This window comes from Carassius carassius, chromosome 49 (genome assembly GCF_963082965.1).
Source record: "Carassius carassius chromosome 49, fCarCar2.1, whole genome shotgun sequence".
Lineage (NCBI taxonomy): Eukaryota > Metazoa > Chordata > Actinopteri > Cypriniformes > Cyprinidae > Carassius > Carassius carassius.
Window position 1 is genome coordinate 13,925,985 of NC_081803.1, and position 25,163 is coordinate 13,951,147.

At 39.3% G+C, this 25,163-nt stretch overlaps 3 protein-coding genes across 3 annotated transcripts in view; all 3 read left to right on the forward strand.

Annotated features, from left to right (window-relative positions):
• The window catches only part of LOC132132078 (LHFPL tetraspan subfamily member 6 protein), a 31,487-nt gene extending 24,375 nt beyond the window's left edge, over positions 1-7,112 (forward strand). Inside the window, exons 3-4 of the mRNA XM_059544314.1 lie at positions 6,089-6,187; positions 6,350-7,112. Of these exons, the coding sequence (XP_059400297.1) occupies positions 6,089-6,187; positions 6,350-6,468 (218 nt within the window). The 3' untranslated portion in view covers positions 6,469-7,112. The remainder of the gene's footprint in view (positions 1-6,088; positions 6,188-6,349) is intronic.
• Positions 7,113-9,698: 2,586 nt separating this feature from the next.
• On the forward strand, positions 9,699-13,848 carry LOC132132459 (cytoskeleton-associated protein 2-like). Its single transcript, XM_059544836.1, has 7 exons — positions 9,699-9,884; positions 10,325-10,390; positions 10,535-11,355; positions 11,889-12,222; positions 12,345-12,405; positions 12,536-12,851; positions 12,934-13,848. The coding sequence occupies exons 2-7, from the start codon at positions 10,370-10,372 to the stop codon at positions 13,220-13,222; spliced, it is 1,842 nt and encodes a 613-aa protein (XP_059400819.1). The 5' UTR covers positions 9,699-9,884; positions 10,325-10,369; the 3' UTR covers positions 13,223-13,848.
• Positions 13,849-14,257: 409 nt separating this feature from the next.
• On the forward strand, positions 14,258-18,182 carry LOC132132169 (52 kDa repressor of the inhibitor of the protein kinase-like). The gene is made up of 5 exons (XM_059544473.1): positions 14,258-14,531; positions 15,083-15,203; positions 15,588-15,668; positions 15,818-15,857; positions 16,053-18,182. Exons 1-5 carry the CDS (start codon positions 14,443-14,445, stop codon positions 17,948-17,950), a joined length of 2,229 nt encoding a protein of 742 aa, XP_059400456.1. The 5' UTR covers positions 14,258-14,442; the 3' UTR covers positions 17,951-18,182.
• Positions 18,183-25,163: the final 6,981 nt, after the last annotated feature.

A 25,163-nucleotide genomic window follows, 5' to 3' on the forward strand; every position in this document is an offset into this window, starting at 1 on the left:
AAAACGGTTATTTGGTTTTTCGTTTTGAAACAAAAAACTGAAAAACGGTATTTTCGTTTTATAATTCCAAACGAATTACGGATTATCCAGAGATCCCCTGACCAGTCTGCCATTTAGCATGTCAATCTCGCAAAAATCCAAAGCGCAGTTAAGTACTGTACTGTGCACATACGCTTGTTTTGATATTTAGCAACTCCACGTTTAATCCCCGATTTATGAATGTGAATATATAATATACAAACTGTCTGACCAAACAATTAAAATGCTAATTAGGCAAGAAAACCTTGTGCTTTGTTCATCTGAAAAACTTAATTAGATTTTATATATTGAATGTGATTATACACACATTTTAATAAAGCCAGATCAGTTTTTGTAACAAGTGAATACGTTCGTTGACTTAAGACATAACACATAATACACTTTTTTTGCCATCTGCTGGCTTATTTTGTGTAATACGAAGAAATGGTCACTGAACGAATCAGTGAACGATTCTGAACGAATCATTTTGGTGAACGAACTGAAAATGAAGAATCATATTAAAAAGAATCATAATTTCCACCACTATTGAGTAGATTTTTTATCCGATACTCTTTTACTCTTACTCAAGTAACTATTCAAGACTAGTACTTTTACTTTTACTTGAGTAAATATTTCTAGAAGTACTTTTACTTTTACTTGAGTACAGTTTTTGGGTACCACAATGGTAGCACTACAAAACCAACATAACAGAAAACTATGTAAATCCTAACATAACACAACTTTTAAGTACCTACTTATGTCTTTCTATGTTGATCTCATGTAAAAATACACAAAATAACACTTAATTTCTACATTTATTTTCCTTGTTGTCTGATGCAAAGCATGCTGGGAACTAGAAAACTCAATCATATTAAGTTCACCTTACTACAGCAACATTTTGAGTTTACAAAACTTATTTAGTCTTAATTAAGTCCAATGAACTCTCATTATTATTTGAGTGACAGTAACTCATTTCATTTAATTAATTTCACTTTTTGGTTTTACAGTGTATTTAGATAAAAACAGAATTGTACAACCCGAATTCCGGAAAAGTTGGGACGTTTTTTAAATTTTAATAAAATGAAAACTAAAAGACTTTCAAATCACATGAGCCAATATTTTATTCACAATAGAACATAGATAACATAGCAAATGTTTAAACTGAGAAAGTTTACAATTTTATGCACAAAATGAGCTCATTTCAATTTTGATTTCTGCTACAGGTCTCAAAATAGTTGGGACGGGGCATGTTTACCATGGTGTAGCATCTCCTTTTCTTTTCAAAACAGTTTGAAGACGTCTGGGCATTGAGGCTATGAGTTGCTGGAGTTTTGCTGTTGGAATTTGGTCCCATTCTTGCCTTATATAGATTTCCAGCTGCTGAAGAGTTCGTGGTCATCTTTGACGTATTTTTCGATTAATGATGCGCCAAATGTTCTCTATAGGTGAAAGATCTGGACTGCAGGCAGGCCAGGTTAGCACCCGGACTCTTCTACGACGAAGCCATGCTGTTGTTATAGCTGCAGTATGTGGTTTTGCATTGTCCTGCTGAAATAAACAAGGCCTTCCCTGAAATAGACGTTGTTTGGAGGGAAGCATATGTTGCTCTAAAACCTTTATATACCTTTCAGCATTCACAGAGCCTTCCAAAACATGCAAGCTGCCCATACCGTATGCACTTATGCACCCCCATACCATCAGAGATGCTGGCTTTTGAACTGAACGCTGATAACATGCTGGAAGGTCTCCCTCCTCTTTAGCCCGGAGGACACGGCGTCCGTGATTTCCAACAAGAATGTCAAATTTGGACTCGTCTGACCATAAAACACTATGCCACTTTGAAATAGTCCATTTTAAATGAGCCTTGGCCCACAGGACACGACGGCACTTCTGGACCATGTTCACATATGGCTTCCTTTTTGCATGATAGAGCTTTAGTTGGCATCTGCTGATGGCACGGCGGATTGTGTTTACCGACAGTGGTTTCTGAAAGTATTCCTGGGCCCATTTAGTAATGTCATTGACACAATCATGCCGATGAGTGATGCAGTGTCGTCTGAGAGCCCGAAGACCACAGGCATCCAATAAAGGTCTCCGGCCTTGTCCCTTACGCACAGAGATTTCTCCAGTTTCTCTGAATCTTTTGATGATGTTATGCACTGTAGATGATGAGATTTGCAAAGCCTTTGTAATTTGACGTTGAGGAACATTGTTTTTAAAGTTTTCCACAATTTTTTTACGCAGTCTTTCACAGATTGGAGAGCCTCTGCCCATCTTTACTTCTGAGAGACTCTGCTTCTCTAAGACAAAGCTTTTATAGCTAATCATGTTACAGACCTGATATCAATTAACTTAATTAATCACTAGATGTTCTCCCAGCTGAATCTTTTCAAAACTGCTTGCTTTTTTAGCCATTTGTTGCCCCCGTGCCAACTTTTTTGAGACCTGTAGCAGGCATTAAATTTTAAATGAGCTAATTAAGTGGATAAAAGTGTAAAATTTCTCAGTTTAAACATTTGCTACGTTATCTATGTTCTATTGTGAATAAAATATTGGCTCATGTGATTTGAAATTCCTTTAGTTTTCATTTTATTAAAATTTAAAAAACGTCCCAACTTTTCCGGAATTCGGGTTGTATATACTGAAGAGCTTATTGATCAAAGCTGATTTAAAACAGTCCAATCAGGACATATGTCCACAAATAACCTGTTCACATATTAAATGCAATCAGACAAATGGCAAACACAAATTGGACTAATTGCTAAATTCACAAAGCTTGTTTGAATCATTGAACCCGTTCAATGTTCCACTGGTTCAACCTATGAATGGTGTGATAATCTATTTACCTGTTCATCATGGATTTAAAAAAAAAAAACAGCCAGAGCATCTGATATCTTCCCAGTTTTTGATGCCTTTTGTCTGAATAAACTCATCAGTCGAGGAAGATGGCAGTCAAGCCTATATAAATATAAATATGCTATATAAATTAAGTTTATTTTTAAATAATCTCTATTTGAAATAATAGAAATAACAGGACTTCATCATTCTTAGCATGTAATTACTTAATTCTATTAAGTTGTATTTAATTTATGTTTTTAAGTTATGCTTATTCACAAAAAAGTTCAATTTAATAAAAAAATGTAGTTAAAATTACTCAAAAAGGAAGACTATGTTACACCAACTTGAAATAATTAAGTTAGTAGAACCTTTTCCAAAACTTTGAGTATACACTATTGAATCTTTTTTAATAATTTGAACATTCGGGTTTACAGTGAATAATTTTTTTGATTAGTTAATGCTTTTCTGTGTATATTTTATTCTTAGTTTGATTTTATAGATTGCAAATAGAGTTCATATTGTTACATTTTTAAATAACTATTTTTTTTATTAAATATATGTATTTATAATAATAATATGTATTTGTATTATTATTATTAATAATAATAATAAATATTTTTTATTAAACTCTTAAAAATAACAATGCATCCATTGTGGATATTTAGAAGTTTGGAATTTTAGAAATTTATTAGAAAATTTATTTTTATTTATAATAAATGTTTAAATTCTTATTCATTTATTAACTTAAATTTATTAAATATGTTTTTAGTTTTTTTTCTCAAATAAAATGCTGCTGGTCTCCTAATCATTGGCATTGCCAAGACGTGTGTGAGAAGATTGAAGTTGGTCACTATTTTTTTGGCCTGATTGAAAATTCAAACCCTACCACTCTCCATGCAGGGAGAGAATTGTGTTTAGATGAGGGTTTAAAATAGGATTATGGGTTTCGGTTTAGAGCTTGATCTCTATATGGGAGCAACATGAGAATCCTTAGAGATTAAATGTTCAGAAATAGCACTTCCTATGCTGGATTGTGTTAACATGTGCCTCTCTCACACATACTTTCCTCTGTTTCAGATTGATGCGCTTTTTCCTCTAAATATGTAGCAGCACTCAAGAGACTTTATCCATCGCACACAATGCCCTTTTCGTCGTGTTACCTAAACACATATGTTGTAAACACACACATTTCGTGAGATCATTATTTATTATATTTTTTATATGTATTTTTGCTTTGTTCCCTTGATTCATTCTTGAGTCAAAGCAAAACTCCTTTTGGGTTCCTCTTATTCTGAGCTCTAGTGCTGCTCAATCTGTTTGTTCAGGTCCAGTAATATACATTACTCACATGCTCCTTATCAACTTTTATATTTGACAGTATTTTGTAGTGTAGGGCACCTAGTACATACTAGTTTTGTTGTGCACTCTACATATACTGAACAAAATTATAAACACAACACTTTTGTGAATCAAAACACAAAAAGCCTATTTTATTGTAGCCAGCCTAAGGCACACCTGTGCAATAATCATAATGTCTAATCAGCATCTTGATTTGCCACACCTGTGAGGTGGATGGATTATCTCGGCAAAGGAGAAGTGCTCACTAACACAGATTTAGACAGATTTGTAAACAGTATTTGAGAGAAATAGGCCTTTTGTGTACATGGAAAAAGTCTAAGATCTTTGAGTTCATCTCATGAAAAATGGGGGCAAAAACAAAAGTGTGGCGTTAATAATTTTGTTCAGTGTAGTAGATACTACATTAGTGCTCACTTGGTTTGTAGTGCAGTCTCTAGTTGTGTAGTACATTTTTGTAGTGAATTCTACCTATTGCATACTGGTTTGGTTGTTTAGCCTAGTATATGCTACATTTAGTGCGTAAATGTATTGTAATGCATAGTGTCTCTCAGGCTAGTTCTGTAGTACTTTTTTTTTTTGCAGTGAATGCTAATGCATTCTAGTTTCGTTGTGCAATCTACCTAGTATATGATACATTAAGTGCGTATTTGGTTGGAAAAACATAGCATTCATTCTATTTATTTGTATTGAATTATACCTAGTCTGTACTAGTTTTATATGGCATACAATGGTCCATTTTTGTCTTGGTCAAGAAGAACTGCTGAACAGGAGGCATTTGAAGAAAATACTTTTTTATATCAAAGAATGTCTGTTACATCAAAGTCTTAAGTCCAAATGAAAGCACATCATTCCAAAAATAAACTGTTACTGGGCTTTAGCTTGTGCTTTGGCAGTTTGGGAGTGTTCTTTGTGTTCAGTCCTCTGTCCTTTCATTACCACAGACAACTTGAGATGATCACACACCCATCATTTGTAACCAGACACAAAGAGAACCAAGCATTACATAATACACATAGCAATGTGCTCAACAATTATTTAAAAATTGTAATAATATTTCACAATATTACTCTTCACTGTATGATCAATTAAATGCAGCTTTGGTTAGCATAAAATCCTAATTGTTCCAAACTTTTGACCTGTGTTTTTATTTGATATATAATATGAATAATAATATTCATATAAATATTATATTATTTATATAATATTCTGTATATAATAACTCGAATATATACATATAGAATTCATAATCACAAAATATTCACTGAAAAAAAGAGCCTGACTTTAGCGACCATAAAGCAAAGCATCTGGGTAGATGAAGGCACATGCAGTTGTTCTTTATTAGGAAATGTACTGGTAAGAATTTAGAGCTCACAGGAGAGGAGGAGCATTATTGAAACCATGTTTTTATATGCTTCTGGTGGGAAATACATGCCTGGTTATTTTTGCTGCATTGGTAATAACATAAAAGGGGAAATATGAAAGCGTTCCCAAGAAGCTCATTTATAAATAAGCTACTTGCTGCATTAATTATCATATTTTCAAAGCTGTTTGGATCTTGAGCCCAGATGAAAACAAGATTTGTGCTTTATCGTCTCTGCGGAGGTGTGTGTTTGCATTTGCTTGTGATAAAGTATTTGTGTCATATATAAAAAAACTAGTTAATGATCCTGCATTGTTTGCAGTAAAACAAATAACAGCTTTTCAGACCAGTGACAGAATGCATAAAGTGCTGTTTTTCATGGTTATCATATATTTTTCAAGAGATATCATGCTCTTCTCTTAACACAGCGTGAAACAACGTGAGCTCTTAGTCATGTTATAAAGTGTACTTTTAGGTCTATTTGTATTCACAGTGTGTTTTCTCTCTCTGCAGGGCTGCTGATTGGATCGGGGTGTGCCCTGTACCCTTTAGGGTGGGACAGTGAAGAGGTCAGACAGACTTGTGGCAACAGCTCTGACCAGTTCGAACTTGGTACGTTAGTATAAAGATAATTTCAGATTTTATTTTATTTTTGTTTTTTATGGCTAGGCAGACTGGAGATATCATATACACAATATATTGTGCCTCACATTATATATTGTGTGAACATAATACCTTTTGAGTATTAATTGTTGAGGTTGATGTTTCTTTCAGGTTCTTGTGAGATCGGATGGGCTTATTACTGCACCGGGGCTGGAGCTGTGGTGGCCATGCTGTTGTGCACGTGGATGGCATGTTTCGCAGGGAAGAAACAGAAACACTACCCTTACTAAACATGTGGAAGACAAAACAACAGTAGAGGAAACCATAAACAGTACGTATATGGGCATGAATTTCATTCTCCGATTCAGAGATTCTTCTACATCCTGTGCACTTCCCACACACATATCGTATATAAGGAGACATGACTGAACGGTTAACTTTCCACGACAGTTCCCACATGAGATTTTTCCTAGGACTGACCTTTGACCTGTATTGCGATCTTTTGCATTTCAAGTGGTGCCAGTATCATTAAAAAGGAATATTTGTCAAATGACTCATTTTGACCTTCTGTGTTCAGAAGGACTCTATTGTATTACTCTCATTTATCGTTGCTTTTTTATCATGTTTGTGTAAGTAAAGTTTTCTCTGTGGCTTAAGTTGTTGTGTTTTGGGATATTGTGTTATTATAATAACCTACTGTATTCTATATTATGCATTTCAATAATGTCCTGTTATTGCCTTAAATATCTCTGCTGCAATAATATACTGAAACGGACTGTGTATTTGCTAATCATTGTATGTTTGACAATAGATTGTGACTTATATGATCTTTGTTTGGTATTTACAACTTTTATACAACATGGATAAATGTCCATTTTATTTCACTGCATTTGTAAATAAATACTGTCATTTAAAAACTCAGTTGTTGAGGATATATCAATGTTTATATTTAAAGAAACTATTTTAAAAATGCATTTCACCAATGCTCATTTTGAGTTTTTTTTTAGTTTATTTGTTTTTCATAATCACTTTTATTTAAGTGCTCTAACAGAGACTCTGTAAACTTCATTCCTGATCTGCATGATCTGTGTATTTTTAACCTGCGTGTATCTTTCTCTTTTGAAATGATGGATTGCCTGGTGTTAATTTCCTACAGGGTGATGCAGTGCGGAAGTATTCGCCGATGGAATACGAAACTGCAGGGATTCACACTGCGGGAAGATGTAAAGGCTGATCAGAAGTTATTGGCGATCTGCTGTTCCCGTTTAACACTATCAGCAAACCTACACACACACACACACGCGTGCTGTTATAGTTTTAGGAATGCATATGTCTGTCTGAAGAAGTTACTGAACTGTTACTGATAATTACAGCATTTCATCAAACCTCACCCTGGTTTAACACTTGACTGAGTGGGGGAGAGTTCATACAGTTTTCCACTCAATTACGCTAAACCTGTCAGTGAGAAGGACAGGCCAATGGTGGAACGGAAAATCATTGTTACACGTGGTGGAGTTTTGACAAATGCATTGCTTTGCCATGTTTTCAGCTAAAACGAGCAGAATCTGTCAGACTAATGGGAAAACAAGCTGTCTGTATGTATTAAGATCATTTCACCTTTGCTCTATTTTTTTAATGGACGATTTACTGTCTTTACACCTGTATTGTCTTGAGTCAGGTTGATTGAATAAGATGATCAAATGTCTTTGGTCAGATATTTCCTAATAACCATGGCAACACTGTTTATTATAGACAGTTTATTCTCAACTACCAAAATCCATTATGACCATCTATTTCACACAGAATGGCTTTAATTTTACCCAGATTCACTCTGGTGATATCTTACCTTCTCTATTTTATGTCCTGAAAAGTATTTTGGTCCGATGCTTACAGTAACAGACATACAGCAATATCATCAAATCTGACAAGGAAATGAAACATTACTGAAATCCATTACCCCTCTCTGTTTCATATAGAGTGGTTTGATGTTACCTAAACTCACACTGTTGATATCTAACCTCATTTACTTTATATCCTAAAAAATAAAATTTTGGTCCAACTGGGTCTCCAAATCTGATAAGGCAAATCTAACAGGTTAGAGAAATTCATCACTCGTCTCGGTTTCACACATTATTTTATTGTTACCCAAATTTACTCTGGTGATATCGAAACTATTCTATTTTATATCCTAGAAAGCATTTTGATCTGATGTGAACAGTAACAGTCATAAGCAAGTATTGAACATTAACAATCTCCATTACCCCCCTCTATTTCACAAGGCTATAATGCCACCCAAATTTACTCTGGTGATGTCCTTAATAGGCGCTGTTATTGATGTGCAGTTTAAACTCAAGTTACATTTGAGTTCAAGATGAGTTCAGTACACAAACACCAGTTCTGTAGCAAATGAAGGTGGAAGCTGTACAGGTGGTTTCTATGATGCCCTCATAGAAATTGTTTAATAGTATGCAACTAGGTTTACTGTCAAGATTAAATGCAGGACTGGGAATGCATGGCTTTAGTTAGTAGGGTTGTCATCAGCGGAATATTTGAAGTCTACTTGTTTAATTTTCTTTATTATTTGTTCTGTCGTACCATCAGGACTGAATATCTTTTCATATTAAATTTAATAAAATGTAAATGTTAGCAGATATTAAGTAGCTAGATCCATGGCCGATTTATTGTCCAACATAGAAAACAATGCTTTTCATGGTCCAAATCTACTTAAAACAGAATAACCAATAAGTTGCTTGATTATCCAACCAGATAGATTGGTTCCTTCTTGCCTCTGAATTCCAGGAAATTAGTCAAGACACGTTTATAGACAGAGTAAAATTATTTGCCCTACTTTATTCAAATAAAGGTCATAATTAACTAGCAGAAATGACCACAAGTGTGACAGACCTCACATGATGCAGTCAGCAGAATATCACATGAATTAAATATTATATTAATTAAAGTGGAACCCCTGAGGAAAGCAATTTGAGATCACAGTTGGAGTCATAGCCTAACAGATACAACTCCTTATTTACTCATTAACACACTGAAACGAAGGCACTTTTCAGTCATATTGTTCAAATGGGTTTTCTAATCATTTTAGAGCGAGCATCAAGACTGTGGAATCTTCTGCCATCTAGTGGCTGAATGTGATTTGCTATGCACTTCTAGGCCTTTTGGGAGAACAAATGAAGTGTCCAAACTTTCTGAACTGTGTGTAGAATATAAATATACACGTATAATATATAAGCAATATATAAACAATTTCTTAGTGTCTAGAGCTATCAAAAATTACATTACATTGATTTTCTTACAAAAACTAAGGCTATCTAAAACATTAATGTCATTAGAATGGAATTTAGGGCATCTGGGTTCCTCAACAGTTTTGAAACTGCCACTGAGTAGTTATTAAAGGAATTTTATTTTGATTCAAATCAGGCAGCTCCTTAGCTTTCAGTCAAATGGGTGGGGCCAACTCGAACGCGTCAACATTGATCACGTGATCGGAGACAACAAATACGATTCGCAGGCAAAAGTGACTCACAAACGGTTTTCTCCAATCCGACAGCTCGCCGCGCAGCTGAACTCAAATCTGTTTGAAAGAGCGTGCGCTGTCTGTGTTTGAATGTGAAGAAGATTTGTTCTACAAATTCAGTACTGAGACATTTATACTGGTTTTACCTGACTGATTGAAGAAGCAGTAGATAACGTAAGTAACGTTAGATGTTTTGTTTGGGTGACTGTTACCAATGGTTTGTGAGTAACGTTATTGTCATGATTTGGATCTTTTTGAAGCGTGTTATTATACTGGAAACTCGACACCGAATCTTTTAGAACTGGTATAAAACCAGAAATTATTGTCTGATATGTTCTGAAGTATTCAGGTTTGTCTGGGCGCAACCCTGCATTTTCCAACTGTTTTTTCCCCCCCAAGCATCTAGTGTCGTCAGATACAAAATATATATCATAAAATATATACATTTATCTGTCATGTAAAATATTAATAATAAAATCGACAAAAATAGCATATTTTTGTTGTTGCTTATTTTACATATCTTTTATTGAATATTGGGTCTATAGACTTATTTTTTTGAGACAATTTTTCTTGTTTTGTTTGTTTGAATGTTATAACAATGTGATCTTCTACAGGGGAAGTTCATCATCTTCGAAAAGCTCCACTGCTAGTTGCACAGAATGAAGTCGGTGGTGAGAAAGGTGATCATATTAAATTTTGTGAAACAGCCCAGCTCTATCATAGATTTATAACTTTTTTTTTTTCTCACATGTACGTGTGGGAAAGATGTATGTGTGCTTAAAATGTAGTTTGTTTAATACTGCTTCTTTATTCTTTCTATTCAGAGCAATAAGGAAAACACTAAACCAGTATGTAATCCAAAAAAACAAGTCATCAGCAGTATTGTATCAAAACAAAAAGTGTTATGTAAATCTGCACCCCTTCAGTCAAAGCATGATCTTAAGGAGGATATCTTTGGAACAAGAGAGAAAGAAAAGGTTGTTAGACCGAAGGCCAAAACTAATGCTGATCCCACAGAGCATAACACACTAAGCCAGGCCTTCCGTAAGCAGCAGACTGAAAGACACAAAAAGCTTGTGGAAGAAGTTCATAAACCACCCTCCACTGTCTCTGCCATCCAGAAATCCAAACCTGGCACATATAAGGGTTGTGTAGTACAGTCTAAAATTGACTGTTTCAGAAAAACCAGTGGGGACGTGAAGACCACAGAAAAGAAAGCGATTTCAAAACCAGATGTGACCAGACCAAAACTTGAATTGTCTAAAGTTCGGTCCAAGTCTGTTACTTCCCTGTGGGCATCCACTAAACCCAAAGTAAACTCTGCTTTGTCATCTAGACCGAAATCTGTCTCTGATATCCAGCTGAATGCCCCTGAAAAAACAGTCCAGAAGTCGGTTTCCCATAAACGGATACCACAGAAGTTCCCAGGTACTGTCTCCCATGCAGGTCTTCGTGCTCCTCCCAGTTCAGCCCCTCTAGCTACAGGGCGCTCGGCCATCAGCAAACCAAACACCTTAAAGAAGAAAGAGATGACTGCGCAGGTGGAGAAACCCAAAATAGCCACCACTGAACAGAAAGTCCGCAGGCCTGTCACAAGTACAGTCAGCCAGTACAAATTACAAGTAGAGACGGCTGAAGAGAGAAGGTGAGTTGTGTACAATACCAATGAAAAGTTTAATTATTAAATGTTTATTATTAATAAGCCAAGATAGATTAATTGATCAAGAGTGACGGTAAAGACATTTATTTAGTAAGTAACAAAAAATTATTAATCAAAGAAGAATCACACTTTCCACAAAAATATTACACCCAAACAGTGACCGTAATGAACAGAAATGTGTCCAATAAATATTTTCTGCCAACACAAAAAATTAATTCCATTTAAGACTAAATTGAAAATAGAAAATTTATTTGAAATGGTTATATTATTTCACAATATTACTGTTTTACTGCATTTTTGGTCAAATAAATGCAGCCTTGTTGAGCATGAGACTTTTTCCCCCAAAAAACATTAGAAAAATCTTACAGACACCAAACTTTTGAACAATAATGTATGTGTTTTATAAACTTCAGCCAAGCATAACCTGATAAGTTTTACCTGGACAAATGTGACAATCTGCAGATAGCAGATGATATGTTGATGTGATTGTCTTATGTTTACTTATACTGTACTTTCAGAGCAAAGCTTGCAATGTGGCTGGCATCTAAAGGAAAAGCTCTGAAGAGGCCTCCGATATCAGAAAAGTTGACAACCTTTTCACTAAAACCAGCTCCACAGCCTAAAACAGGACCCAAAGGCACAATTGGTTCCCAATCTCATCATGTCGTCCAGACTGAGGCTGTAAAACCAACTGCTGCATTGAAGACTGACAACCAGACTAATGATATTGAAGTCCCTGACACTAAAACGGTGTGCTCTAGGAGATCAAGCACTATTATGAATACCACACTAGACTTGCTGAACAACAGTGATACGGATTTGCCAATCGACACCGAGATAAGGATGGAGTCGGTAAGAACCATAAGATAGGCTTATTTGTGAAACTGATAGATAGGCACACAAATAGATATTCTCTGATGTATATTGGGATTTTTTTTATTGTCATTTCTGATTTGCTTCTATGCAATATGCAGTTGGTGTTGAACTTGTGTGAAAAATTGGAGGCAATAGAGACGCCCTCGTCAGGTGAAGATGGTGAGTCTCATCCTGATTCTTTATGCAGGAACTGCAAATTCATTACCAGAATAATCAAACTTATACTCTTTTTGAGTTATAATGTTTTTTTTTTATAAATTGCTCTTATGTTTTTGCCCATCCTCGACAGGTATACATTTTGACAAATCCGATATGGTGGCAAAGAAAAGAATGGAAGTGCAAATGGAGGAACAGGAAACCGATAAAGTGTTTGAAATTCTGGAAGAGGAGGAAATGGGAGATGAAGAAGACCCAGAGAGCGACCTTACAGAAGACACGAAGAAGGCTGTCATAGCGAATAAGGATGATGATCGAGAATCTATAGAGAAGAAGCCATTTGGGAGTGAAGATGATGACAGTGATGAGGAGTTGAAGAGCACCACTCCAGAAATGGCGGGGTCATCCATTGTGAAATACAATGTGAAAACAACTCCATATCTGCAAAGGTGTGTTTGGGGTAATTTAACAGTACGGAGAAAGACACAAACAATGTGTAAGAAGTGTTCATTTGGTTTTCTCATCCTTTAGTGTGAAAAAGAGAATTGAATGTGAAACTACACAAGGCAGTGGCTCGCGACGCAAAAGCACCATCAAAGACCTCAAGTTTCTGACGCCTGTGCGGCGATCAACACGAATCCAACGTAAGTCCTCTCGTCTGCCAGGTATGCTGAATGACCACGATACATGCGTCGTCTCACTGGCTGAGCTGGTGCAGACTGAAGATGCAGATGCAAATGTTTACATCTACAGAAAAAACCCAGCACTACTGGAGGACATGCCAGATCAGCCTGAATACTTAGCAAAAGTATTCAGTTAAGTATTATAAGCTGATGTTGATGTCACTTTCAAAATTGGACATTTATAGCATACGTAACACCTACATGAAGTATTCTATGTGATACTATTAAAATAGTTTATTTAAATATTTAAGTTTTTGTTACATTGGGCTGCTAAACACTAATCTCTTAACTGTAATGGCTTAACTGTTTTAAGACAATAATTTGATTTATAGGCAATATTATAAAAAGTTAACTTCTATGCTAACAAGGCTCATGCAGTATATAAGAGCCTCTTCATGTTTTCTTTTACATTTTAACACCACTGCTTTGTTCATTTTGTGAACCTGGAAGCTGAAAAAAATGACATGGCTGTAAAAAGTATGATTTGTTTTGTTTTGAAAAATGAACAAACCAAAGAATTTTGCATTTATCTGTAATTTCTCTTGAAGATTTTTAAGATGCCGTCAAATTGTCTAAACCCACAGTAAAGTAATTTAATTAACTAGACTTAATTTCTACAGAGGATTTCATTCATCCCTTAGAAGTGACCATGTCTTTTTAAAGGCAAGATGACCATTCACTGTATTTTAACCATAACTGTGATCACTGAAGTAGCTAGTGACCGTAAGACATTTTAATAAAGAATATATCAGTGCAATATAAATGTTTCATTGTGTCAGTGTAACAAAAATTGTTTTTACTATTTGTGTGTGTAGTTAAGTGTTAATGAAAACATGACAATTGTGGTTTATGCAATCATGACTCACGCTATTCCAAAACTTATGACTTCAGTCAGGATGACAGGTTCAGCCATCTTTCAGTTTTTCTGTATGGGAAAGAAATACAATCAAAGAGAATGGAGACGGAAAAGGTTTTGGTTTCTACAAAAAATTGTAAATATTTATATAATGCGAGTAAATGACGCGTCTATCAGTTATTGGCTGAACTATTACCTTAGTATTGCTAAAAAAAAAAAAAAAATGAAATCTATCCATGGTTATCTCTTAGCTGCCGCCAATTTCTTCCTGTAAGCGCATGCTGATTGGCTGGAGATTTGAACTCGCAAAGCATTGTGGGACGGAGACTAACTCCAACGCGCTTCTCCTCCAGGCCACACAAAGCACTAGAGTGCCCATCAATTTACCACTTTATTAATCTCTAAAACTATCTATTTTTTAACTTTCCAACCGGAGTATCATCACATTGAGTCCAATGAACTTGAGTCGCTATTAAAGATTCGACTCAAAGTGTACGCACGATGCCTAATTTCTGCGCGGCGCTAAACTGCTCCAGGAATAGTACTCATTCGGTGCTGGCGTTCTTCAGGTTTCCACGAGACCCAGAGAGGTAAATTACACACCTTTTGCTTCCCGAGCTTACTCTTTGTCATCTAGACGATAGACGACGTCGTGTTTAACCTTCATTTAACTTCATTTATTTACCGTTGTGTGCAGAGCTATTACTGAGCCAGTTAGCTCGCATGGCAGATCAGATGCAAAGTTGAATCTGTCGTACATTACATAGTGTTTATATACTGCACAAAGTATTCTTAGAGAACTAACGTTAACATTAGGAGTTGTTTTTCAGTCGGCCCAGTTTTACTTTGCATTTTGTATTGTTCAAATAAAATAAATCTGTTTGTTAGCCCAACTTGCTTTTACAGTGCAGTTATGATTGTATGTGGTGAATGTAACTATATCTGTCATAGATATGAACTATGTTGATCCCATTGTGTATGTTGTCTATTAGAAGCTAGACACGATCAACGTCGTATATTACAGTAAAGACATAATATGCACTTTATTATAGCATTTTAATACTATAGCCACACCATTGTATTAATAACTGCTATGCTAGATGCTAACATCTCTCCATTCATGAGATATTTTATTTCCTAGGTGTAAGAAATGGGTGGAAAACTGCAGTCGCTCAGACCTTAAAGACAAAGCGCCGGACCATCTGAACAAATATCACAGACTGTGTGCCAGGCACTTTGAACCTAACTTGATAACCAAAACCGTAAGTTGTTATTATTCTTTTTGTGCAGTTCATATGTACTTGTTTTGTAAAAATAAATTGTAAAAATAAATTGTAAAAATGTACTATACCTTTAAATTGAATGCATCTTAAAACATATGAAGTTGTTGTACATAAAGTGTGTATTTTAGGTGTCATTTCTGCTCAATTTGCGATTCACTTAAATTGTCCTGCGCCTGCAGTGACAAATTTCTTTAAAAATATAAATATTCCAAAAACTGCATGTAGAATAATCATACAAGAATTAGAAATTGTTGTGTAAAAAGTTGTAGTCAGGTAAAACAGATTGACCTCGCAACTTCTCATCAATAAATAACATGTGATCTCTAACATGTTGCTTTGCTCATTATTGTGATTATTATCCAGAGCCCTTTCAGGACTGTACTGAAGGATAATGCTATACCAACTATATTTGACAATCCTTCCCTCAAACGGTCGAATAATGAGGTAATATCTGCACAGTATATTAATTGATTAGTTGTTACTGTACTGTATTATGCATGTTTCTTAACATTTCAAAGTAAAGATTTAAAGCCCATTATGTGTAAATACTGAATGTGAATGATTTCCTAATGAATTAGGTATGTTTCTAACAGAAAGAAAATAATGATGCCCCTGAAGCAAAGAAAAGTAAATGTGAGTTGTTTGTTATTTTCTCACACATTTACATATGCAAACTGTAATTTTGATGGATTTTATAAAAATCTGATTTTATTTAGTAATGTTGTAATAAAGCTGTGCGACACATTCTATATATTTGCATGTTAATATATAGAATATATTAACAAAATAATTACTGAATTTACATAAAAAATATTTTTATATTCTCAGTGGACTCCCAGGGTGAGGCAACGAAAGATAATACTGAGGCAACAATCAAAGAGATCAGTGAGAGCAAAAATGGTGATGGGGTTGACAGCAGCCCTCAGGTCATTGATGAGGAAACGTTAAACAAAGAGTTTCTCAAGTCTTTGTTTGATCTTGTCGTGATGATGGGCACACAGAACATCCCTCTGCATGGGCACTCCGACAAAGAACCCAGAAGCAAAAGCTTCACTCCCAGCAACTTCCAGGCACTGTTGGAGTACCGCATCAATGCAGGTGATGAATTCCTCAGAAAGAAGTTCGAGGGGTCCTCCGTAAACCTTGAGCACTGCTCTTCTACTCAATTGCAGCAGATGCTGGAAGTGATCGAAAACTGTGTTCGTGAGGACTTGTTGGCTGAAGTTAAAGAAGGACGCTTCTTCTCATTGGTAGTAGACAACCTGGTTGAGATAGGTGGAGAGAGCCATCTCCCGTTGTTCATACGTTTTGTGGACGAGACCAACTGCCTAAGGGAAGAATTTGTCGGGTTCCTGCTTTTTGAAGGCGATGTGGAGGCTATAACCGAGAGGCTTATTGCTGAAGTAACCAATAAATATGGCCTGGACATGCAGTACTGCAGAGGACAGGCATATTTGTGTTCTGGTGTGTCCGCTATGAAGGTCAAAGCAGTGGTGGCCAGAATAGCGGAGTTAAACCCACTAGCAGTTCTCACCCCTTGCTCCAGTTGCTCTTTAAACATCTGCCTGGCAAACACAATGACCTTAACAGGAGTGCATCTCGTTATGTCTACCCTGAAAAAGCTGGATGCGTTTTTTAGTAAAACGCCATTGTTGCAAAATCAGCTGGAAAGTGCTATTTCGATCTACTACCAGGGACATGAAGAAAAAGCCAATGTCCTCAAAGAGGCCTGTTACTCGAAATGGACAGAGCAGCATGATACATTCGAAGTAGCTGTCGACCTCCTGGAGTCTCTGCTGCTTTGCATGGATAGTGTCCATGACAATGAAGATCACAAATGGAGCGATGAGGTAGCACACAAGGCCTTTGTCATATCCGAGGCATTGGCCGATTTTGAATTTGTCATGACATTAGTGGTGCTGAAGAACACACTTTCCTTCTCCAGAGCCTTTGGTAAGAATCTGCAAGGGCAAACAAACGAGGTCTTCTTCGCTTCTAGCAGTCTAACTGCGGTTCTGCATTCGCTGAATGAAGTTTACGAGAATATCGAGGTCTACCATGAGTTCTGGTTTGAGGAGGCTGTTAACCTGGCTGCAGCTCTTGAAATCCCAGTGAAAGTGCCCAGACTGTACTATAGAAAACGACCAACCTCTGGTGAGGAAATTCAACCTGAGACCTACTATAAAGAGCAAGTAACCATTCCAGTGGTCAGCCATGTGATTAAGGAGCTGTCTGATCTTTTCTCTGAAAATCATCTGAAGGCCCTGAAGTCCTTGTCACTTGTCCCTGCCATCATGGGACAGTTGAAGTTCAACACTGCAGAGGAGACCAGTGCAGACATTTATAAAGCTGACTTGCTGAACCCAGACACCTTTCCTGCTGAGTTGCACTGCTGGAAGATTAAATGGAAACATGGCACTAAAGATGTTGTATTGCCATCGACCATCTACGAGACGCTTCAGCTGTCCGATGTGAAGTTCTTCCCCAACGTCTGTGCTCTCCTGAAAGTCCTGTACCATCTGCCAGTCTTTGCTTTGACAAATGACAAATGCAGCACTGCGAAACAACGACTGAAGACATACCTGGAAGATACACCTGTGCATCACAGAAACAAGAGCATGGCTCTGTTCTTTATTAACTGTGGCATTAAGCATGATTTGGACAGCATGGTGGAGAAATACTTGAAAATGTATCCAAATAGTGAGCTGTCAGAGAATCATGATTGATTGCAGGTAGCAGCACAGTCTTACATATTGCAGTATGATGACTTGTCAATCAGCAGTTTGTATTTTTTTTTTTCAGCTATAATTTTGTTACTTTTGCTTTTTATGTACAGTCATACAAGATTAGCAGGACTTGAGCCTTTTCTTATTATTCTACCGTTTCATTTAACATGGTGTATATAAAAGTGTACCCCCAGTTTGAATTTGAACATTAAAAAGATCTTTTGCTGACCAACTCCATGATTCTGTCTTGACATTTAAAAAAAAAAAAGTGTATATATATATATAATTTATTTATTATTATTATTAAGTATTCAACAAAAAATCTCTTAATGATATATTTTGTCTAATAAAAATTACAACTATATGTATTATGACTCAATAATTATTTCTATAAAGCATTTAGAAATAGCCTTCACATTTTAGCAGATTATTATATAGTGCATTTAATTTTTCATAGTTATTTCTCACACACACACATATATATATATATATATATATATAAATGTAATATTAAATATTTCTATTGCTTTTGTCACAAATTAGCTTTTTTGCTTATTTATTGGTACATTATTTAATTATCCTGAGACCTGTGCATTTGATTGCAGAATCGAGTCACCATGTTAACTCATTTATTCCAACACAAAATTTCCACCAAAGTTAGCACATGCATTTTACTCTTTGGAAAAATAATTAAAATTCTTATACTGAAAAACAGCATGCAATGTGAAATCATGCTTTATCGTGGGATTATTCTTACTGAATCAAAAATGTTACTCAATAAGGCATAAGTAGAGTTGGAAACTATAGAAATATTTAATATTTTTTACTACTAGGCAGTTGTGGGGTAAATTATATAGCTACTCCTTTTAAAACCCTTTAAACATATAAATATTTAGAATAAGTAATAATATATGTACCAAACATGGTGCTTGTATGTGTTTTATAACATCTTTTATAGGGGCAAAATAAAATTAAACTGCTGTAATCGTTTTAAATCTTAACATCAGTACGACCTGAGTTTGTATTTTATCGTTGCAAAGTACATCAACAACTCTTATTAGATCCTTCGAATTCAAATGTGTGAATAAATGGGTTAAACTCCCTATAATTGTTTCCTGCATACTTACACTTATGAAATAATCAGGACTAAATAAAATGTTCAAAGTGTTATTAAAAGGGTGTGATCTCGAATGTTCTAGTCGGTTACAAAAAACCCTGGGCGCCTCGTGCAGAATGGGTGTAAATTTGTATTTGAGTCATCAGCTTGTGATAACACTCTTTAATATCAGTTGTGCAGCATTTTTGACATTCTGGAAATGCACCTGAGAAGGGTAACTAATGACGGTGATAGGAGTTATTTTTTTGGTGGGGGGTCCGTCCTCCTCAGTGTAGACCATTTCCGCTCTACGTAGGTGTTCTTCCTGGTTGTTGATTCCCATGTGAAAGTAGCAACATCTCGGCCATTAGCAAGTTGCCTTTCATAGGTCACTTCGATGCTGCGGTGACGTCACCACGTATGGGAACACCTTCGGTGTGACGAATGTCTGAAGCCCTATACCATCCCGCCAATCTTATTGGCCAAATAGCGCGTGGCACCGCCCAGCATGCGTAAGCATATATATACCTGGTGCCGCGCGCCATTTACCTCAGATTTCATTCCTTCAGTACGAAGCGAATCTTCTGTGCCCTATTATCTCACGTTCTCAGCGATCATCTATGAGCAGTATACTCCTCTCCGCGGACGCGATGAGTCAACGAAAGGTAGGAGCCGTATGATGGGTTATCACGAGGAGGCACTTATGAGAGGTTCGTTGCAGCCTCTCTACAGGTTCTCTCCTTGATAGCCTATGGCTACAGTAAAATATGCATACACTTCCCCTGTGCACTAACGCCATTAGGAAGTATCCGCGCTCTGGAGTGTATTTCTTAAGTCGCCTTGCGTCTAACCCCCACCGTTTCGCTTCTGCGGTCGCCGAGGCCCCGCACGAGGTGTTGGTTAGGGGCGATATGTGCGGCTTGAATATGAATACAGTGATGCACTGGAGTTCCATGTGCTCGCTCTCCCCCACTCGAGTGCGTTAATCAACAGTTTTGCTCTTCAAATGGTGGATTACGGCTCACACAGCCGCCGCGTTTTCGCTAGCGGCTTGGCCCGATGTTATCTTGTTGGATTGAATCCTGCCGTGGATACGCTTCAGGATTATATACAACGAAACGCAGCGAGTTTGACGCACACGCTTTTCTTCATGTTAATATGCCAGGGACTATGCCCTTCACTGAGAGCGCTGTTAGACTGCTAATGCACATCTACCCTCTCACTGCAGTCCCCATACTCTAACTTTGACTGTCTCGCAGCAAGGGCACCTCGAGCGTCATTGAACTGAGCTATCATTCGCGCGCCCCCTCAGACACTCTGCACAATCCAGTCTTCAGAGTTTGAGGGACGGCGCAGAGGCTGGCAAAGATGGCCAGCGTATGACGGTTCACACAGCCGCCGCGTTCTCGCTAGCGACGTGGCCCGATGTTTATCTTGTTGGATTAAATCCTGCCCTGGATACGCTTCAGGATTATACACAACGAAACGCAGCGAATGTGACGCATGCGTTTTTCCTTCATGTTTGCTTAGGACTGTGCCCGCCTCCAGAGAGCACTGTTGGACTGCTAATGCACATCTAAGCCTCTCACTGCAGTTTCCACACTCTAACATTTGACTGTCTCGCAGCAAAGGCTCCTCGAGCGTCATTTAACTGAGCTATCATTCGCGCGCCCCCTCAGACACTCTGCACAATCCAGTCTTCAGAGTTTGAGGGACGGCGCGGAGGCTGGCAAAGATGGCCAGCGTATGACGGTTCACACAGCCGCCGCGTTCTCGCTAGCGGCGTGGCCCGATGTTTATCTTGTTGGATTAAATCCTGCCGTGGATACGCTTCAGGATTATACACAACGAAACGCAGCGAATGTGACGCATGCGTTTTTCCTTCATGTTTGCTTAGGACTGTGCCCGCCTCCAGAGAGCGCTGTTGGACTGCTAATGCACATCTAAGCCTCTCACTGCAGTTTCCACACTCTAACATTTGACTGTCTCGCAGCAAAGGCTCCTCGAGCGTCATTTAACTGAGCTATCATTCGCGCGCCCCCTCAGACACTCTGCACAATCCAGTCTTCAGAGTTTGAGGGACGGCGCGGAGGCTAGCAAAGATGGCCAGCGTATGACGGTTCACACAGCCGCCGCGTTCTCGCTAGCGGCGTGGCCCGATGTTCATCTTGTTGGATTAAATCCTGCCGTGGATACGCTTCAGGATTATACACAACGAAACGCAGCGAGTTTGATGCATGCGTTTCCTTCATGTTCTCTAACATTGACTGTCTCGCAGCAAAGGCACCTCGAGCGTCATTGAACGGAGCTATCATTCGCGCGCCCCCTCAGACACTCTGCACAATCCAGCCTTCAGAGTTTGAGGGACGGCGCGGAGGCTGGCAAAGATGGCCAGTGTATGACGGCTCGCACAGCTGCCGCGTTCTCGCTAGCAGCGTGGCCCAATGTTTATCTTGTTGGATTAAATCCTGCCGTGGATACACTTCAGGATTATACACAACGAAACGCAGCGAGTTTGATGCATGCGTTTTCCTTCATGTTCTCTAACATTGACTGTCTCGCAGCAAAGGCACCTCGAGCGTCATTGAACTGAGCTCTCATTCGCGCGCCCCCTCAGACACTCTGCACAATCCAGCCTTCAGAGTTTGAGGGACGGCGCGGAGGCTGGCAAAGATGGCCAGTGTATGACGGCTCACACAGCTGCCGCGTTCTCGCTAGCAGCGTGGCCCAATGTTTATCTTGTTGGATTAAATCCTGCCGTGGATACGCTTCAGGATTATACACAACGAAACGCAGCGAGTTTGACGCATGCGTTTTCCTTAATGCTTGCCAGGGACTGTGCCCTCCACCAGAGAGTGCTGTTGGATTGCTATGCACATCTAACCCTCTCACTGCAGTCCCCACATTCTACATTGTTTGCCTCGCAGCAAACTGTGCTTCGAGCAGCATTGGATTGAGCTGTAATGCCAAACGTTCCCTCAGACACTCTGCGCAATCCAGCTTTCAGAATTCGAGGGGCGATTCAAGGGTCCTGCACAGACGACCCATTTATGACGGCTCGCACAGCCGCCGTTTTTCGCTAGCGGCAAAGCCCGATGTTCAATCTGTTGGCCTAATTCCTGCCGTGGACACGTTTCAGGATTATACACAACGAGACGCAACGGCTCTTATACATACACTTCCCCTGTGCACGAACGCCACGAGCTTTTCGTGCCCGGATATTTTAACATGTATGACAGCGTTGCAGGAAGCGGAAATTTTGAGACCGCTAGTATGGTCTCGGCCGTGTGTGAACGCTTGCCCGACATTTCTCTATGGGTGTTACGCACGATTTGTCATGGATACACCATTCAGTTTCAATAAGGCCCGCCTCCTTTCCGCAGAATTCTTTCCACGGTGGCGAAGCCGATGGAAATAGCGGTGCTGCGACAGGAGATGTCAACTCTGCTGAGCAAAGGGGCTATAGAGGAAGTACACCCCTCTCAGATGGAGGCGGGGTTTTTTACAGCCGTCATTTTGTGGTAAAAAAAAAAAAAAAAAAACACTGACGGATTACGACCCATTCTGGGTTTACACCATCTGAATCTTGCACTCAGGAAGTTCCTCAGATTCGCTTTAGAGAGCAAAGCGTATCAGTATTTCTCAAAATGCATGGATGGATCTCTGGCCCCGTTGCGGCACCAGGGCGTTCGTGTTTGAACTATTTTAGGCGATTAGCTGGTGTTTAGCGCAATCGCAGACTCAAGCACACTCTCATGGGGATCTTGTGCTGAATCATTTAACAGCCTGGGCTTACGTATGGAATGTTTCACCCCGTTGTCTCCGCATTGGACGATTCCGGTGACACGGCGATGTGTGATGTCGCTTAAAAATATGTATGTCAACCGAATTCTCCTGACTGAATTCTCCTGACCGGAGTCCGGCTGGGGATTTGCGCTTCCCGAGAGACTGTCACGACGGATGTGTCTTTGACCGACTGGGGAGCTGTTTGTCAAGGGAGTTGGCACATAAACAGGTTGAAATTACTGGCTGTTTTTCTGGCTCTCCAGTATTTCTCGAATCTGCTGATCGGCCGTCATGTGCTGCTCAGATCAGACAACACAGCGGTTGTGTCATACCTGAATCATCAGAGAGGATTATTCTCTCGCCCCCTGTGCAGGCTGGCGAAACATGTTCTTTGTTTTCAGAACTAAATTCTATTGATCCAAGCTGTTCATGTCCCCGGACGTTGGACTTTGGAGCGAATTTGCTATCCAGGCAGACTCTGGAGCAAGCGGAGTGGGGATTGCACCCCCAAACGGTGAGTCTCCTATGGCAGATTTTCAGGGAAGCGAAGTGGAATTGTTTGCGTCAAACACGACTGCGCATTACCCGCTTTGGTTTCTCCCTATGCCCTCCAGCACCCCTGGGCTTGGATGCATTAGCCCACAACTGGCCCAGGACCAGTTTGTATGCGTTTTCCCCCAATCTGTCTGATTTCGGCGATATTACGCAGAATACGGGTGGACAGGGTGGAACAGCTGCTGCTGGTGGCTCCGCGGTGGCACACACACAGCCGTGGTTTGTGGATCTGATCAATCTGTTAGCGGGCTCTCCATGGGAGATTCCCCTCAGACAGGATTTATTATCACAAGCACAGGGACTGATTTGGCACCCGAGGCCAGATCTATGGAATCTGTGGGCGTGGCCTCTGAGCAGAGTGAGTTCATATGTCCCGGTCTTTCTGCTGAAACTACCGAGACTATACTGAATTCTAGAGCAGCTTCTACGAGACGCTTATATGCTTTCAAGTGGAGACTGTTTACGGCCTGGTGTGAAACTCATAATATGGATCCAGTTTACTGCCCAGTGGCGTCAGTACTGGAGTTCCTTCAGGAACGTTTTTCGGATGGAGTGACACCAGCTACCCTAAGGTTTACGTGGCAGCCATTCAGCTTACCACGAATATATAAATGGTGCCTCAGTGGGCCGTCATCCACTGTTTCTCGTTCATACAGGGTGCGCGACGGCTGAGGCCTTTCCGCCCCGTGCGGGTCCCTTCATGGGTTTTTCCATTGTGTTGCATGGTTTATCAGGGCATCTGTTTGAGCCCTTGGAATTGTTCCAGATAAATCCTGACTTTTATAGCACAGACTCTGTGGAAGTGTTGTTGCGACCAAGGCCTAATTATGTCCCTAGGTCGCATCTATCCCTTTTCGCTTTCAGCAGGTGGTCCTGGAGGCTTTTTCTCCTGCTGCGGCGGAGTCTGGGGATCTAAGTCTTTGCCCTGTGAGAGCGTTAAAGACTTATGTGGATCGTACTGCCCCATGGCGTGAGTCTGACCAGCTGTTTGTCTGTTTTGGACATAAGAATAAGGCCATGCAGTTACGAAACAGCGCATGTCCCATTGGCTGGTGCAGGCTATTTCCTTGGCCTATGAGGCGCGCGGGCTCGCTTCGCCCTTAGGAGTAAAAGGTCATTCCACGAGAGCAGTGGCTTCTTCTCAAGCCTTTCTCAGTGGATCTTCTATGGATGATATCTGTGCTGCGGCAGGCTGGTCCTCACCGAGCACTTTTATCAGGTCTTACAGTCTGGATGTGAGGATGGCTCCTGGCTCCCGGGTTCTCTCCGCTTGACCAGATGCTTCCTTGGATCCAAGCTATCAGGTACGTCAGGCGTGATGGTATAGCGTTCCCATACGTGGTGACGTCACCGCAGCATCGAAGTGACCTATGAAAGGGAACATCTCGGTTACGTATGTAACCTTGGTTCCCTGAATAGGGAACGAGATGCTGCGGTTCTGGCCGTGCCGTACCTTGATAGCTTTCTTCTTCGTCATGAAATCTGAGGTAAATGGCACGCGGCACCAGGTATATATATGCTTACGCATGCTGGGCGGTGCCACGCGCTATTTGGCCAATAAGATTGGCGGGATGGTATAGGGCTTCAGACATTCGTCACACCGAAGGTGTTCCCATACGTGGTGCCGTCACCGCAGCATCTCGTTCCCTATTCAGGGAACCAAGGTTACATACGTAACCGAGATGTTTTAGTAGTGATGGGATTTATGGCTCTTTGAGGGGATCCGGATCTTCGCGAAAGAACGGCTCTTTTTTTTTTTTTTTTTTTTATATTTAG

Excerpts from the sequence above, each read along its gene's own strand:
- LOC132132459 (XM_059544836.1), top strand. The coding sequence starts at position 10,370 with ATGAAGTCGGTGGTGAGAAAG. Across the intron at positions 12,223-12,344 it reads CCGAGATAAGGATGGAGTCG|TTGGTGTTGAACTTGTGTGA; the intron begins GTAAGAACCATA and ends TGCAATATGCAG. Across the intron at positions 12,852-12,933 it reads ACAACTCCATATCTGCAAAG|TGTGAAAAAGAGAATTGAAT; the intron begins GTGTGTTTGGGG and ends CTCATCCTTTAG.
- LOC132132169 (XM_059544473.1), top strand. The coding sequence starts at position 14,443 with ATGCCTAATTTCTGCGCGGCGCTAAACTGCTCCAGGAATAGTACTCAT. Across the intron at positions 15,669-15,817 it reads TCAAACGGTCGAATAATGAG|AAAGAAAATAATGATGCCCC; the intron begins GTAATATCTGCA and ends TGTTTCTAACAG. Across the intron at positions 15,858-16,052 it reads TGAAGCAAAGAAAAGTAAAT|TGGACTCCCAGGGTGAGGCA; the intron begins GTGAGTTGTTTG and ends TTATATTCTCAG.